General features: G+C 38.6%; 2 protein-coding genes and 1 pseudogene across 2 annotated transcripts; 1 reads left to right on the top strand and 2 right to left on the bottom strand.

The window, feature by feature from the left end:
• Positions 1–279: 279 nt before the first annotated feature.
• On the bottom strand, positions 280–1,902 carry LOC133871298 (stemmadenine O-acetyltransferase-like). The gene has a single exon (XM_062308711.1). It carries the CDS (start codon positions 1,797–1,799, stop codon positions 432–434), a length of 1,368 nt encoding a protein of 455 aa, XP_062164695.1. The 5' UTR covers positions 1,800–1,902; the 3' UTR covers positions 280–431.
• Positions 1,903–5,047: 3,145 nt separating this feature from the next.
• Positions 5,048–6,633, bottom strand: LOC133871413 (stemmadenine O-acetyltransferase-like; annotated as a pseudogene).
• A 3,558-nt stretch (positions 6,634–10,191) lies between these two features.
• On the top strand, positions 10,192–10,866 carry LOC133871708 (uncharacterized). Its single transcript, XM_062309123.1, has one exon. It carries the CDS (start codon positions 10,192–10,194, stop codon positions 10,864–10,866), a length of 675 nt encoding a protein of 224 aa, XP_062165107.1.
• The last annotated feature ends 5,235 nt before the right edge of the window (positions 10,867–16,101 follow it).

The following is a 16,101-nucleotide window of genomic DNA, read 5'->3' as shown; positions in this document are numbered from 1 at the left end:
TGAATAATCCTCAAACTCTTTTATGTGAATCTTGAGGTTACTTGCTCTTTTATGCCGGAGTGAGCTTCCTGAATCTCCGTGTAGAAAGGCTGAAATGGAGGTGGAAACTATTTCCAAAGAATACATCAAACCCTCTTCTCCATCACCATCAAGTTTTTTGACAGAATTTGATTATGGAGATTAATTTGTTATTTTTGTATAGCAGAAGGAACTCTCATAACATTTTAAAACCACATTGACCGACCTGATATTACATTTTTTCCTAAGCAATACGCCGGAGTCACTTTGCTAGTGCTTATATATCATATATAGGGGCATTACAATACTACATATAGGAAAAAGGAAAATTAAACATTTAGATAATATTGTTCTAAACTCGAACAGATTTGTTGATCAACATGCATGATCAAGCCCACATCGCTATATATTTTCTAGTTTATGGGACTAGTATCAAAGGAAGCGAAAGCAAGGAGTTCTTTGTCTTGTCCTAATACAATCATATCTTCTTTATCTAATATCACCCACGCTTCTATTCCATCACGGGATCTTGTGTCCATTAGCAGAACCAGATTTGGGAGCACGGCCTCCGTATTGCCGCTCGAACCAGCCGAACTTATCCATATCGGCTTTCCCCACCCAAAATCAATGTCATAGAGACCAAAGTTACACCAACTCGTAAACGCAATGTAATTCATTCCACTAGAACTTGCCTCACTTGCGCATGCCTCAACCATTTCCTTCGCAAGCTCAAAGTGCTTGGCAAACCCCCCATCACCTTGTAGGCTCTTCACAAAATCACCATCGATTTTTGTTATTGCTTCTCTCAGCTTACAAACCGTGTCCGGCAACTTTATCTCCTCGACCGTGCACGATGCGAGTGCTGGCCAAATTAAATTTCCCATGGAAGATTCTGAGAATGGTGGAATTGCTCTTCGACGGAAGTTCACCGGATGGATGATAAAAGTTGGCATATGGATACCAGAAGTGGCCTTGAAAGCAGCCATCACGCATTTCCAAAGCAGGGCCGAGACAACCTCAACTCTTGTTGGGTTTTGTACGCTTGGGCTTGTTGCTTTGGCCTTGAGTGACGCAATGGCCGAGGCATCAAACACAACTCTCCTTGAAATGAACCTGCCTGATTTGAGGAAGGGATTGAACAAAGCGTCGAGAGTGTAAGACACTTCTCTAGAGGGTGCATCGTTTTGAATGAAAACTGATGGGGCGTCAAAATTAGGACACAATAGTACAGCTTCACGGGCCTTGTGAGCCGTGGTAGCCCAACCTTTGAGAAAGACACTCATGCCAGTTCCATCAGCGATCATGTGGGAAACAAGGACACCAATGGCAATACCGCCGCATGCAAAGGTGCTCGCTTGTATCATAGCAACATGATCTCCCGCGGTTAGCTCTTTCCTAAGGGCCTCTCCGCAAAGAAATTGGTAGAATAAAGCAGTGTTGGGTTGGTTGAGGCATTCAAGAAGATGACAGTTTACCCGGGCCTCTACATAGTAAACCCCCTCGTCATTACAATCGATGGACAGGGTGTCTTTGACTTTTCCAGCAAATGGGTAAAAGCGAGTTAAGGTTTCTGATAGGGATTGCTTTAATAGTCGTGATCTTTGAGAGACGATATCAGCAACAGAATGTTCCGTGCTTTGATTCATGGGAAAGAAGAGGATTATGGGAACATAGAGGGTAGGAATGAACTGGTCCAAGAAGGAGAGCTTGTGGGTTTTCAGGTTAGGGGGCGTTGGAGAAGAGGGTTTGATGTATTCTTTGGAAATAATTTCCACCTCCATTTCAGCCTTTCTACACTGGGATTTAGGAAGCTCACTCCGGCAAAAAAGAGCAAGTTTTTCTCAAGCGGCGCAAGTAACCTCAAGATTCACAGAAAAGAGTTGAGGATTATTGACAGTAATCCACAAGCATTTATAGGCACTGTTTGTTATCGCCCTTCCCCTTCCCCCTTCCCTCCATTTCCCCATGTGCGCACCCACAGGACAGGCTTTTGTTAGAAGGGTTGAAAAAATTCAGAGCTTGTTTGACAAGCTACTCCAACTCTCCCTCCTTTTCTTTTCATTTCTTGTAAAAAGAAGAAAAAAAAAAAATCAAATAATAAACATTTCAACCTTTTATACTTTTTATATCACATCAATAATATTTTATTATTATTTAAATAAAAAAATTTATTATAAAAAAAAATTTCTGCACTTTTTTATAAAATATTCTCAAATTTTATTTCACATCAATCATCTTTTACTATACAACGCACAAATATTTCATAACACAATTACTTACGCACCAAATCCTCAGTCATTTTTTATTTTTTTAAGATGGGACATGCTTTTTTTCTTATTTTATTCCTGGCATGAAAATAATTGTGTAGAATAAACCGTCGTATATAAGGGTAAAATGAGAAAAAAAAAGCCCAAGTAAAACAAACTTTTATTATTATTATTATTATTATTAATATTTTACCCCTAACCGAAAAGAAAAAATTGTGCCGCGTAAACGATTGTGTAGAGGGATAAAGCCTTTCCCATCTTCAAAAATGGGCTGATTTTTTTCAAACCTACAGACAATAGCGTGTGGTGTCGGTACTGTAACCAAATTTAATATACACCGGCCAATTGGATCGAGCACAAGGTTGTGATGAAGTCAATTATGACGGTGCCAACTTTCTTAATATATAAATATATGCACACAATTAGCCATACCATTAAAATTTTCTCAAAACTTCGAGCAGGGTACGGTATTGGAGGACGTCTGCACCTTGTGTTAAACTTGACTGGCCTAATCCATTATGAAGCGTGCTACACGTGCAAATGACCAAATAAAAATAGCATGGCCTTTAGCTTGCGATTTTGTAAAGTTAAAAGTACATTTTTAATTAACATAATTAATTAAATAATTAAATTTTTTCATTTTTATTAACTTAAATTTTTTGAATAAGTAGTAATTTAATATGATATCAAAACTAAATCTTGAATTTGAATTTTGTCTCCGTCAATTCACCCTCCATTTCAATTAAATATTTCACGTGTTGGGCATTACCTATTAAAAAATGACTTTGAGCTTACAAGTGAGGGCCAATGTTAAAGTAAGTGATTAAATTGTAGAAAATGTTTCGTTTGAGAGTACATTTTTAGAAAATGGTGCTTAAAAACATAGAAAAATTTACGTTTGTAATTGTAGGTAAGGAAGTGTACGTGTTTTTAAAAACGCATATTTTGAAAACGCTATTTTTTAAAACGCATGTTTTGAAACCGAAAAACCAAATGTACCCTTATTTTCCTTAATGGGCTAGTTATCAAAATAGAAAACGCTTACTACAACTTTTATTACAATTTTCTTATAAACTTACGAGGTTATATCTTAATGGTAAAAAAATCAAGCAACAAAATTTGATGTGTAAATTTAATTATTAAGTGCTATTAGGAGTATTACATCTTTTATTACTAATTGTTTTTTACAAGTTATGTGGCCGTGGTTAAATGATTAAACAAAAAAACATGACTTACTATTTAAAAAAATTAGCGGTTGACTTGTCAACCTCAATCTCTTATTTATTTTACCAATTATGGACTACTTCATCAGTTCGTCTGAAATTTAATTAGTGATTAATATGATAAGTACCACATGGACTACCACATCAGTTTATAATGAATTTGTCGTAAAAATTGTAATACCCTAAATAACACTATCAGAATTTTGTGCAAATCATCAAAGTCAAAGATTTTGGAATTCAGTGTTGCCATGTGCGAATCATACAATATATTCCTATTATGTTTGTTTTTTTTTTTTAAGTGTAATTTTGATGAGTAATGATTCACCACCACCTATAGATACCACTTTTCACCACCTTATCTATGTGGCAAGGTGATCCTTCATCTTATTTTATTTTTAAAACTCAAAAGGTAGTTTGGGGGGGGGGGGGGGGGGAACCTTGCCACATAAGGAAGGTGATAAAAAGTAATATCTATGGGTCGTGATGAATCATTACTCAATTTTGATATAAATCATTGTTGATTCACAGGCCAGATTCGTGAAATCAAAGCGCAATGTTGCATGCCTTTTTATTCATAATACGTTACCTTAAATAGGTTTATGCATAAAAAGATTACAAATTCCTACCTAATAACAATTACGTGCATATATCTTTAGGATGACGAAAGATATTATTAAGAAGGGAAAAATATACATATTCTCTTTAAACTATCACTAAATTATCAATGTTTTTCTCAAACTACCAATTGTGTCAATATTCCCTTCAAACTATAGAAAAAATGTCAATGTCCCTCCTAAGACCAATAAAAAGAAAAAAATGACTCTAATTTTTTTTTTTGAATAAGACAAAAATGCCCTTGTAAATTCGAAAGAAAAGAAGAAAAACTTAAAAAATAAAAATAAAAATTTTAAAAAAAAGATTTTTTTTTTAAAAAAAATCAACAAAAAAGAAATATTTTTTTTAAAAACAAAAACAAACGAAAAAATAACTGAAAATTATAAAACAAACGAAAAAAAAAAAAAAACTAGTTTTTATTTTTTTTTTATTTTTTTTGTATAAATTTTTGTTATTTTATATTTTTTTTTTAGTTTTTATTTTATTTTAACAATTTTATGAAGGGTATTTTTGTCATTAGGGGGACACGACATTGGCCACTGTCAATGTCTACTTCAAACTATTATTTCATTGTCAATATCCACTCCAAACTATATAATATACTCTCCAAAAAACAAAAATTTGTCAGTGTCTTCCTAAAAAATTTTGTATATTTAGTTTTTAATATATATATTTTAAAATTTTTAGATATATATATATATGTTTTATTGTAAGTGACACATGTCGTAATTTTATTGGATTTAACGTGGCACACTAATAGAATCCATCTAAGTTTTTTGATGGAATTTGATAGTGAAGATTAATTTGTTATTTTTGCATAGCACAAAGAATTCTCAAAACATTTTAAAACCACATGGACCCGATTTTGCATTTTTCCCTACGCGATATACGAGAAATATGCAGTCACTTTGCTAGTGTTTATATGTCATAGGGGCATTACAATATTACATATAGGAAAAATGAAAATTAAACATTTAGATAATATTGTTCTAACACTCGAACAAATTTGTTGATCAACATGCATGATCAAGCCTACATCGTTATATATTTTCTAGTTTATGGGACTAGTATCCAAGGAAGCGAAAGCAAGGAGTTCTTTGTCTTGTCCTAATACAATCATATCTTCTTTATCTAACATCACCCACGCTTCTATTCCATCACCGGATCTTGTGTCCATTAGCAGAACCAGATTTGAAAGAACGGCCTCTGAATTGCCGCTCGAACCAACCGAACTTACCCATATCGGCTTTCCCCACCCAAAATCAATGTCATAGAGACCAAAGTTACACCAACTCGTAAACACAATGTAATTCATTCCACTTGAACTTGCCGCACTTGCGCATGCCTCAACCATTTCCTTCGTAAGCTCGAAGTGCTTGGCAAACCCCCCATCACCTTGTAGGCTTTTCACAAAATCACCATTGATTTTTGTTATTGCTTCTCTCAGCTTACAAACCGTGTTCGGCAACTTTATCTCCTCGACCGTGCACGATGCGAGTGCTGGCCAAACTAAATTTCCCATGGAAGATTCTGCGAATGGTGGAATTGCTCTTCGACGGAAGTTCACCGGATGGATGATAAAAGTTGGCATATGGATACCAGAAGTGGCCTTGAAAGCAGCCATCACGCATTTCCAAAGCAGGGCCGAGACAACCTCAACTCTTGTTGGGTTTTGTACACTTGGGCTTGTTGCTTTGGCCTTGAGTGATGCAATGGCTGAGGCGTCAAACACAACTCTCCTTGAATGAACCTGCCTAATTTGAGGAAGGGATTGAACAAAGCGGCGAGAATGTAAGACTGTTCTCTAGAGTGTGCATCGTTTTGAATGAAAACTGATGGGGCGTCAAAATTAGGACACGATACAGCTTCACGGGCCTTGTGAGCCGTGGTTGCCCAACCTTTGAGAAAGACACTCATGCCAGTTCCATCAGCGATCATGTGGGTAACAAGGACACCAATGGCAATACCGCCGCATGCAAAGGTGCTCGCTTGTATCATAGCAACATGATCTCCCGCGGTTAGCTCTTTCCTAAGGGCCTCTCCGCGAAGAAATTGGTAGAATAAAGCAGTGTTGGGTTGGTTGAGGCATTCAAGAAGATGACAGTTGACCCGGGCCTCTACATAGTAAACCCCCTCGTCATTACAATCGATGGACAGGGTGTCTTTGACTTTTCCAGCAAATGGGTTAAAGTGAGTTAAGGTTTCTGATAGGGATTGCTTTAACAGTCGTGATCTTTGAGAGACGATATCAGCAACAGAATGGCCCGTGCTTTGATTCATGGGATAGAAGAGGATTATGGGAATATAGACAGTAGGAATGAACTGGTCCAAGAAGGAGAGCTTGTGGGTTTTCAGGTTAGGGGGCGTTGGAGAAGAGGGTTTGATGTATTCTTTGGAAATAATTTCCACCTCCATTTCCGCCTTTCTACACAGGGATTTAGGAAGCTCACTCCGACAAAAAAGAGCAAGTTTTTCTCAAGCGGCGCAAGTAACCTCAAGATTCACAGAAAAGAGTTGAGGATTATTGACAGTAATCCACAAGCATATATGGCCCTGTTTGTTATCGCCCTTCCCCTTCTCCCTTCTCCCTTCCTTCCATTTCCCCATGTGCGCACCGACAGGACAAGCTTTTGTCAAAGGGTTGAAAAAATTCACCCATTTTTTAAGATGGGACATGCTTTTTTTTTTTTTCTTTTTTTTTTTTTTTCTATTTTAGTCCTGACATGGAAAAACATTGTGCAACTTAAACAGTCGTACATAAGGGTAAAATAGAGAAAAAAAGACCGAGTAAAACAAGCTTCTTCTTTTTTCTTTTTTTTTTTTCTTTTTTTCATTTTACTCCTAGCAAGTAAGAAAATTGTGTAGCGTAAACGATTATGTACAGGAGTAAATCGTGAAAAAAAGCCTTTTCCATCTTAAAAAATGGGCTGATTTTTTTCAAACCTCCAGACAATAGCCTGTCCTGTCAGTACTGTAACCAAATTTAATATACACCAGCTAATTCGGTCAAGCATATGGTTGTGATGAAGTCAATTATGACGGTGTAAAACTCTCTTAATTGACTTGACTGGCGTAATCACATTATTAAAATTTTGGGTTAAATACATATTTGCTCTCTATGCTTTACGACTTTTATTTTTTATCCCTAAAATTTCATTTTTTATCAAATTTGGTACCGGTGGTATATGAAAAGACGGAAATGGTACCCCCGTCAAATTTTTTGTTCAAAACTAACGTCCACCCACGTCATTTTACTGGTGTTGGCATACATGCGCGACACCTGTCTCCGTGCACACCTCAGCCAGAGATAAACATCCACGTCAGCCTCTCTCCACTGCCACATCACTTAAAGAGGGAATTTTCAAAAAAATTGGGACTTTTCAAAAAAACACAAAGTAAAAATATTTCTTTTTGATGCAGAAAGTATCATTTTTCTTAACTTCCAATAATTTGTAGCCCTAAATCCTCAAATTCGTCTTTCTCCCCCAAATCTCTTTCGTTCCTTCTCGCCCCGTTCAATCTCTCCCAAAGCTAGTTCCAGCATTTAGGCCGAATTTGTTGTCGGAGGCAGCAGTTTGATTCTCCCGGAACCCACTCGGCCAACCTTCTCGGAACCCACTCGCGACAGAGTACTAGCAAAAGACAGAAGGTATTTCTGAGACTCGAATGTGATATTTTTTGATGCTTTGTGTGAATTTTCTTTGTGATAGGCGGAAACCCAAGAAGCTTTATATACATCTTTTGTGTTGGGGTTGGTTGTTAGGTAACTTTATATATATATATATATATGAGTTTGGTTTTGTGGGCAAAGCATAAAGTGCCGAGCTTTATGAAGGGTCCCCAATGCACTGTATTTTGTGTGTTTTTGTCGGTTGTAGCTTTTGGCATTTTCTGTCATGTTCTTGTTTGGATGTTGTTGGAAACGATGTGTAAAGAATTGGGTTCTGGGCTTCAAATTTTTAAGTCTTCCAACTTCCAAAAAGTTGAATGTAGTAACCCTCAGACTCTAAAAGGTCTCCACCCATTGATGCTAGTTCTGACAATGTGAGTATGGTAGGTTTAACATTATGTTTCTTAAAAGGTCTTGAATTCGTATGTGTTTTGTGGTCCCCAGTGCACTGTATTAGATTAGAATAAGAGGTAATAAAAGGTCTTAAATTCGTATGTCATATGGTCCCCAATGCACTGTGTTAGATTAGCATCCCAATCTTGCCATTACTTTACACTTAAGATTAAAATAAAGAAAGTATATATATCACATGTTATTATTGGTTGACAAAGGCTATTTAGGACAAATCTCATCCCAATCTGGCTTTTTTTTTTTTTTTTTGGAACAGAGGAGACACTCTGTTGTTGTTGTGAGTGAAAATGATTTCAAGTTTATGCTTTATTACTCTTAGTTTAGTTGTTTAATTTTATCAATATTTCTGAAAGGGGAGTAAATAATGAGAAGTGACTAGTGATGAATGACTGATATTTTGGTTAATAGGTCCAATTTGTTAGAGTTAAGTGCCAAAGAATACAAAATCTATTAATTAATTAGATGCTCATCCACACATTCTATTAAAAGTGTACTAATTACTTGTTAACTTAGTGTTGCTTCAATTCTCCATAACATAATTTTTGTACTTTGTGCAGAAATGGATATAATGTTTGATCTAATCATTTACCATCATGGGTCTCTGTCCGGACACATGATGGAGTATATAGGAGGGGACATTATGGAAATTCAACAACTGAATGCAGACAAGTTTGCTAGTTGGGACATTACAAATGTACTAGAAGGTTACTTGGGGTACCGATACAATGACATACCGGCAATGTACTACAAGTACGACAATCAAAGCAACAAAGATTTACACGGTCTGAATTCAAACAAAGATTATGAAAATATGATAACTGGGATCATAAATGGTCACAAGAAGAGGTTGCATGTGTTTGTGGACCATGAAGAGGTTGAACCGGTCCCGATTGAAGTGGTGTCCCCAATGTTGCTTCTCTCTCAGACTCCTTCAGAGGTGGAGATTCAATATTCTGAGGAAGATGTGCCAAAACACAGTTCACAGTCAACGGAGCGGCCTACTATGCAGCCAGCGAAGCAGCCTGCTGTGCAGCCAGCACAGCAGCCTGCCCTGAAGTTTGTTTGGAAGTCTACCCGGGAACCGCGGAGGCAATCAGTCCGGCAGCCAGCACAACAGCCTGCCCTAAAGTCTGTCCGAAAGTCTACCCGGGAACCGCGAAGGCAGTCAATCCGGCAGCCAGCACAGCAGCCTGCCCTGAAGTCTATTTGAAAATCTACCCGGGAACCTCAGAGGCAGTCAGTTCGGCAGCCAGCACAACAGCAGCCTCAAGATGAGGATGATGATGAGGACCTTGAGTTGAGTGACTTTGAAGTCACTGATGAAGAAGAAGAAGACATTTTCACTGAAAGTGAAAAAAATGTTTTACGGCAGGCAAGGGAAGAAACTAGCAAATGGTATCAGTCATGGGATAAACCATCTACATCAAAGGAGGGATGTGATGCAATAAATGACACAGATGACATGTCCCCAAATAGTGAGACATTTGACAGTATGAGCAACGAAGAGGATGGTGAAGGTGAACATCATCCGAGAAGAGCGAGGAGGTATCTCGAGTGGAGCACCGAAGCCGAAGCCAACCACTGTAAGTTATAATATAATTTTTTTTTAACTATACGACATAACCATAAATTGATTTATAATTGAATGTTATGTGTTTTCTATGTCCCATGTAGGAACCTCGGAAACAGTATCTACCCCTAGAAATAGTGACCCTAGAAACACTTTTGGTCAACCATCTACAAGTCAACCATCAGGCAACCCTCAAACTACAGGTCAACTATCTACAAGTCAACCATCAGGCAGCCCTCAAACTACAGGTCAACTACAAGGAGGAATTGAAGTGAAGTTGAGACTACTGGTCATGCGTTGTGGTGGTGTGATGCTGCTCAAGCCGTTTGGAGCAATTGTGGGGGTCCTATCAATAAAAGCTTGGTGGTGAAGGAGGACTTTTTTAGTATATTCTGTTATCTCTGGGAAAGGTTGGATATGGGGGAGTTGAAACTATTTGCGATCCTATCCCATAAGATATGGCTGAGGAGAAATAAGGTGGTGTTCGGGGGTCCAGTTCAATCTCCCTCCTGTTTGTTGAAATGTGCCAAAGATTTGTTGGGTGATTATCGAAGATCTCTTGTGGAAGCTGCGGTACCGGTGAATCGAAGCTCTCTTGTTTTTTCTCGGTGGAGTAAACCAGCTGCAGGCACCATCAAAATTAATTGGGATGCATCGTTGGACGTCAAGAAGAAAATCATGGGGGTGGGTATTATAGCTAGGAATTCTATGGGCCTAGTGAAGGCGGCGATGTGCACAGTGTTACCTTATATCCAGAATCCTTCTATGGCAGAAGCAATTGGTGCTAGGAGGGTTGTTGAATTTGCTAGAGAAATGGGTTTCTCCTCGATTGAGCTTGAGGGTGATTCTAGGGAAGTTGTTCTGGCTTTGGGGAGCTCAGAGCAATTCTGCGGCTTTTATGGGAATATAGTAATGGAGACTTGGTTGTTGTTAGGTTTATTTCCATGCTGGAGGATTACTCATGTGGGATGCGATGGGAGTAAGGCTGCTCACTGTTTGGCTAAGCTAGATGTCTCCCAGTATAGTCAACATGTGTGGGTTGATGTTTGTCCCTCAGTTGTATTGGATATTGTATGTGCTGAACAGCTTTAATGGAAAGATACAATTTCCCCTAAAAAAAAAAAAAAAAAAAAAAATACTGGTTTTGCATTTTTTTTTTCCTATAATTTAAAAAAAAAAAGAAAAAAAAAAAAAAGAGATGAATTTAAACTTAAAGAGTAAAATGAAAATGAAGTACAAATAAATGGTTCTATTTAAAAAATAAAAAATCTTTAACATTAGATTATTTTAAATTTCCCTTGCTATCTGTAACACCCCGGTCCCATATTGGGAAGAGATGAATAGTTCACAGAGTGAGTAGTTTATAAAGATACTCATGGGTGTTAAGTCCCACATTGCCTAGTTACTAGGTGAAACTGGGCTTTATAAGTGATTCTAGGGAAAGCTTCAAATTGACTAGTCCTTTTGGGGTGGTAGCGCAGATGTAGCTAGCGCTTTTTCCTGGGTCGTTACAAATGGTATCAGAGCCAGGTTGTAACACCAGGTCATGTGGTACTAGAGCACTGCATGACATGGTTCTGACGAGGACGTCAGAAGTTTAAGAGGGGGAGTTTGTAACACCCCGGTCCCATATTGGGAAGAGATGAATAGTTCACAGAGTGAGTAGTTTATAAAGATACTCATGGGTGTTAAGTCCCACATTGCCTAGTTACTAGATGAAACTGGGCTTTATAATAGATTCTTGGAAAAGCTTCAAATTGACTAGTCCTTTTGGGGTGGTAGCGCAGATGTGGCTAGCGCTTTTCCCTGGGTCGTTATAAATGGTATCAAAGCCACCTAGTAACGCCAGGTCATGTGGTACTGGAGCACCGCATGACATGACCCTGACGGGGACGTCAGGGGTTTAAGGAGGGGAGTTTGTAACACCCTGGTCCCATATTGGGAAGAGATGAATAGTTCACAGAGTGAGTAGTTTATAAAGATACTCATGGATGCTAAGTCCCACATTGCCTAGTTACTTGATGAAACTGGGCTTTATAAGTGATTCTAGGGAAAGCTTCAAATTGACTAGTCCTTTTGGGGTGGTAGCGCAGATGTGGCTAGCGCTTTTCCCTAGGTCGTTACACTATCAGTCCAGATGGGTCTGATGGCGTTTTACATCGCAATTACAATTGGAGTAACTTCTATTAGACAATATATGCCACCAACATATGATTTTGGAGGTTATATATGCTTGTGGATCACTGAATAATCCTCAAACTCTTTTCTGTGAATCTTGATGTTACTTGCGCCGCTTGAGAAAAACTTGCTCTTTTATGCCAGAGTGAGCTTCCTAAATCTCCGTGTAGAAAGGCTGAAATGGATGTGGAAACTATTTCCAAAGAATACATCAAACCCTCTTCTCCAACACCCCCTCACCTGAAAACCCACAAGCTCTCCTTCTTGGACCAGTTCTTTCCTACATCTATGTTCCCATAATCCTCTTCTATCCCATGAATCAAAGCACGGGCCATTCTGTTGCTGATATCGTCTCTCAAAGATCACAACTGCTAAAGCAATCCCTGTCAGAAACCTTAACTCGCTTTTACCCATTTGCTGGAAAAGTCAAAGACACTCTCTCCATCGATTGTAATGATGAGGGGGTTTACTATGTAGAGGCCCGTGTAAACTGTCATCTTGTTGAATGCCTCAACCAACCTAACACTGCTTTATTCTACTGATTTCTTCGCGGAGAGTGTGAAAATATTGAGTGAAAATGATTCTTGTATATTTCATTGATCTGAGTACAAATATATAGAAAGAATGTTGTACAGGAAAAAGAAATGAATACAACCGTAGAGAATAGAAATGGGCGATAACAGAAAAAGAATCTATACAAATCAGCTAACAAACTCCAACAAAAAGAAGCTTCTACAGAATTCTAGCAAAGAGCATCTTCTAGCATCTTCTGGATGATGGCGTCTCCAATCCATGAGTCCACGAGGCTTTTCTTTTATACAATTAATCCATCTGTCAAGCTTACGTGGTGAAGGGTATAATCGTAATACTCCCTCTCAAGAGGAATATATGTTTAGTATATTCATCTTGGAAAGCAAATGTTCAAAAGGAATTCTGCCAAGAGCCTTAGTAAAGATATCTGCAATCTGATGCTGAGTGGTAATATGCATAGTATGAAGTAAACCTTCTTGTATTTTATCACGAACGAGGTGACAATCGATATCAATATGCTTAGTCCTCTCGTGAAAAACAGGATTAGCTGTGATATGAAGGGCAGCTTTACTGTCACAGAATAATAAAGCTGGTTGAGAATGAAGAATGTGTAAATCACAAAGGAGATAAAATAACCAAGTAAGCTCGCAAGAACAAGTAGCCATAGATTGATATTCGGCTTCAGCAGAAGAACGAGAAACAGTGTGTTGTTTCTTGGATTTCTAGGAAATAAGAGCATCACCAAGAAAAACACAAAATCCAGTAATAGAGCGTCGAGAATCCGGGCAAGCAGCCCAATCACTATCACAGAAGGCTTTAAGTTTAAGATCTGAAGAAGTAGGATAAAAAATTCCTTGACCTGGAGAGCCCTTAAGGTATCGAAGAAGGCGAAAAGCAGCATCCATGTGTGGTTGTCGAGGACTATGCATGAACTGACTGAGAATTTGAACAGAGAAGGAAATATCAGGTCGAGTGAGGGTTAAGTAGATTAACCTGCCTATCAATCTGCGGTATGAGGTAGGATCAGGGAGAAGAGCACCATCATTTCGAGAGAGTTTCAAATGATATTCCATAGGAAAAGCAGCGGGCTTAGCAGCAAGAAGACCACAGTCTTGAATGATGTCAAGACAATATTTGCGTTGGCTGACAGAAATGCCCTTAGCAGTACGAGCAAGCTCCAATCCAAGAAAATATTTGACCGCCCCTAAGTCTTTGAGACGAAACTGAGAGTTGAGGAAGGCAGTGAGAGAAGAGATAACATCCATATCATTACTGGCGATGACAATGTCATCAACATAGACAAGGAGAGCAACAAAAGAACTGCCTTGAAGTCTGGTGAAGAGAGAGTAGTCAGCCTTGGACTGAGCAAATCCATGAGTGATCAAGGTAGAAGAAAACCGAGAAAACAATTGGCGGGATGCCTGTTTTAAACCATTCAAAGATTTGGAAAGTTTACAAACTTTGGACTCCCCCTGAAATGAAAAACCGGGTGGTAATTTCATGTAAACCTCCTCATTCAATGTGCCATGGAGAAAGGCATTGTTGACGTCAAGTTGGTGTAGATGCCAGCCTTTTGCAGCAGCAAGAGCTAACAATAATCTGACAGTAATGAGCTTGGCCACGGGAGAAAATGTTTCAAGGTAGTCAATACCTTCACTTTGGGAGTATCCCTTAGCCACCAAGCGAGCCTTATACCTTTCGATCTGCCCATTGGAGTTGAATTTGACCTTGTAAACCCATTTGCAACCGATGGGGGTCTTATTGGGAGGAAGATCAACCAAGGTCCAAGTTTGATTTTCCTCAAGAGCAGAGATTTCAGCCTGCATAGCCTCTCGTCAATGGGGATATTTGACGGCTTGATGAAAGAATTGAGGCTCAAAAACAGAAGAAATAGACAAGCTAAAAAAATTGTGAGCTTTTGAGAGTTTATTATAAGAAAGGTAGGAAGAGATAGGATATGGTGTACCTGAGGAGACAGCAGAATCGACAGAAGAGAGAGAATGAAAGTGGGGAGAAGAGTTAGCCAGCTGACAGTGAAAATCCTGCAAATAAGAAGGAGGGTTCCGAAGTCTAGAAGATCTTCGAAGATTAGTGGAAGGTTTGGGGAATGGAAACAGGATCAGGAATAGAAGCAAGAACAAAATTAGGCAAATTAACATCAGGAATGGAATTAGGAATAACAAAACAACCATCAGCTGTAGGATTCAAAAGATTAGAAGCAAAAGGAAAAACATGCTCACGCATTGCGATGTTGGGTACCGATCAGTTGGCCCCCGATAGCCCCCAGGATATGCTTTCAGATGATGATCAACAGCCTCCACTAGCGGGAGGGGTTGGCGAGGAGGTCGCAGGCGACCCAGCGACCCAGCACATACAGATTGACCAGATTCGGTTGATGGATAAGTACATATTTAGACATCCTTAAAACTCATATTATGTTACCAAAAATAAATATTAAGTTTGAAATAAAAATAAATTGAATTTACAATTCGTTGATATAATTATGTTACTTAATGTTAACCAATTAAATGTTGTATGTTTTTTTTCATTAGGGTACAACCCAGACAGAAGCATATATTATGAGGTGATTAGGGACCCAGAGAGAAATTGGGTGCTCCCGAGGGGGAAGAAGGTTGTGTTGCAGTACAATGCTGCTCTACAACCTGTAGGACGAGCCTGCAATTGTTTTAGGCTGGCTGAGGGCATGCTTATCAGGAGCGGGTCCTACATACATATGCGGGACGAATGAGCGAGGGTAGATAAGCAGATTAAGCAGGCTATGTGGGACGCGCTGATGGTATGTTTCTGAATCTAATTTTTTTATTTATTTGAATTAAACTTAAGATTAAGTTTTTCTTGAAGTTAATAACACCTAATGCTTAAAATGAATGTGCAGGAGGAGTTCTTTCTACCTGCATCAATAGATAAACGCAAGGCACAACAGGAAGCGTGGAATGTTATTGGCCGTAAGCACCGCTCGTGGAAGTCGAAGTTCAAAACCAAGCTAGAAATTCGAGACAGTGACACCCCCGAGATTATACGTGCGAGAGTGCCGGACAGTGTTTTTGCGAGGTATGACGTAGAAGATGTAGAGTTCCTGCTGAGCGATTGGTGCACTGAGCAGAAAAGGGTATGTAGGTCTTTAATTGTATGACAAAAAAATATGTGTTGTGGTTTTTTAATAACAGTTCATTTAATTTTATTACTACTTGAAGTGTGTCATTGCTTACATTTTTATCTTCATGTTGAATGCGTAGGTGACCTCTGAACGGATGAAGAGGTTGCGAGAGCAAAATGACCTTCCCCATTGTACGGGATCCAAAAGTTATGCCAGATTTAATGGAGGTATGAACAAATATATGTTTATGTTTTTCATATTTGTTGCTATTTGTTTTTCTTTTTCTTTACACTATTTTCTCGCTCTTTGTTTGTTATATATTTCAACTGGATAACGACAGACATATACATCTGGCACGCCCCCACTCGCGCCGCGTCGTTCGTGAAGACCCACACAAGGAAGGATGGCACTTACTTGAATGAACGTACATGCGTCCTATGCGTATGCTACCGATCTATTTTATTAATATTTTTAAATTATGTGTGTGATATGAAATTATT

Source organism: Alnus glutinosa, chromosome 6 (genome assembly GCF_958979055.1).
Source record: "Alnus glutinosa chromosome 6, dhAlnGlut1.1, whole genome shotgun sequence".
Classification (NCBI taxonomy): domain Eukaryota; kingdom Viridiplantae; phylum Streptophyta; class Magnoliopsida; order Fagales; family Betulaceae; genus Alnus; species Alnus glutinosa.
This window is presented reverse-complemented; position numbering and strand designations above follow the sequence as displayed.

Coding starts and splice junctions, on each gene's coding strand:
- LOC133871298 (XM_062308711.1), bottom strand. CDS start 1,799: ATGGAGGTGGAAATTATTTCCAAAGAATACATCAAACCCTCTTCTCCA.
- LOC133871708 (XM_062309123.1), top strand. CDS start 10,192: ATGGGGGAGTTGAAACTATTTGCGATCCTATCCCATAAGATATGGCTG.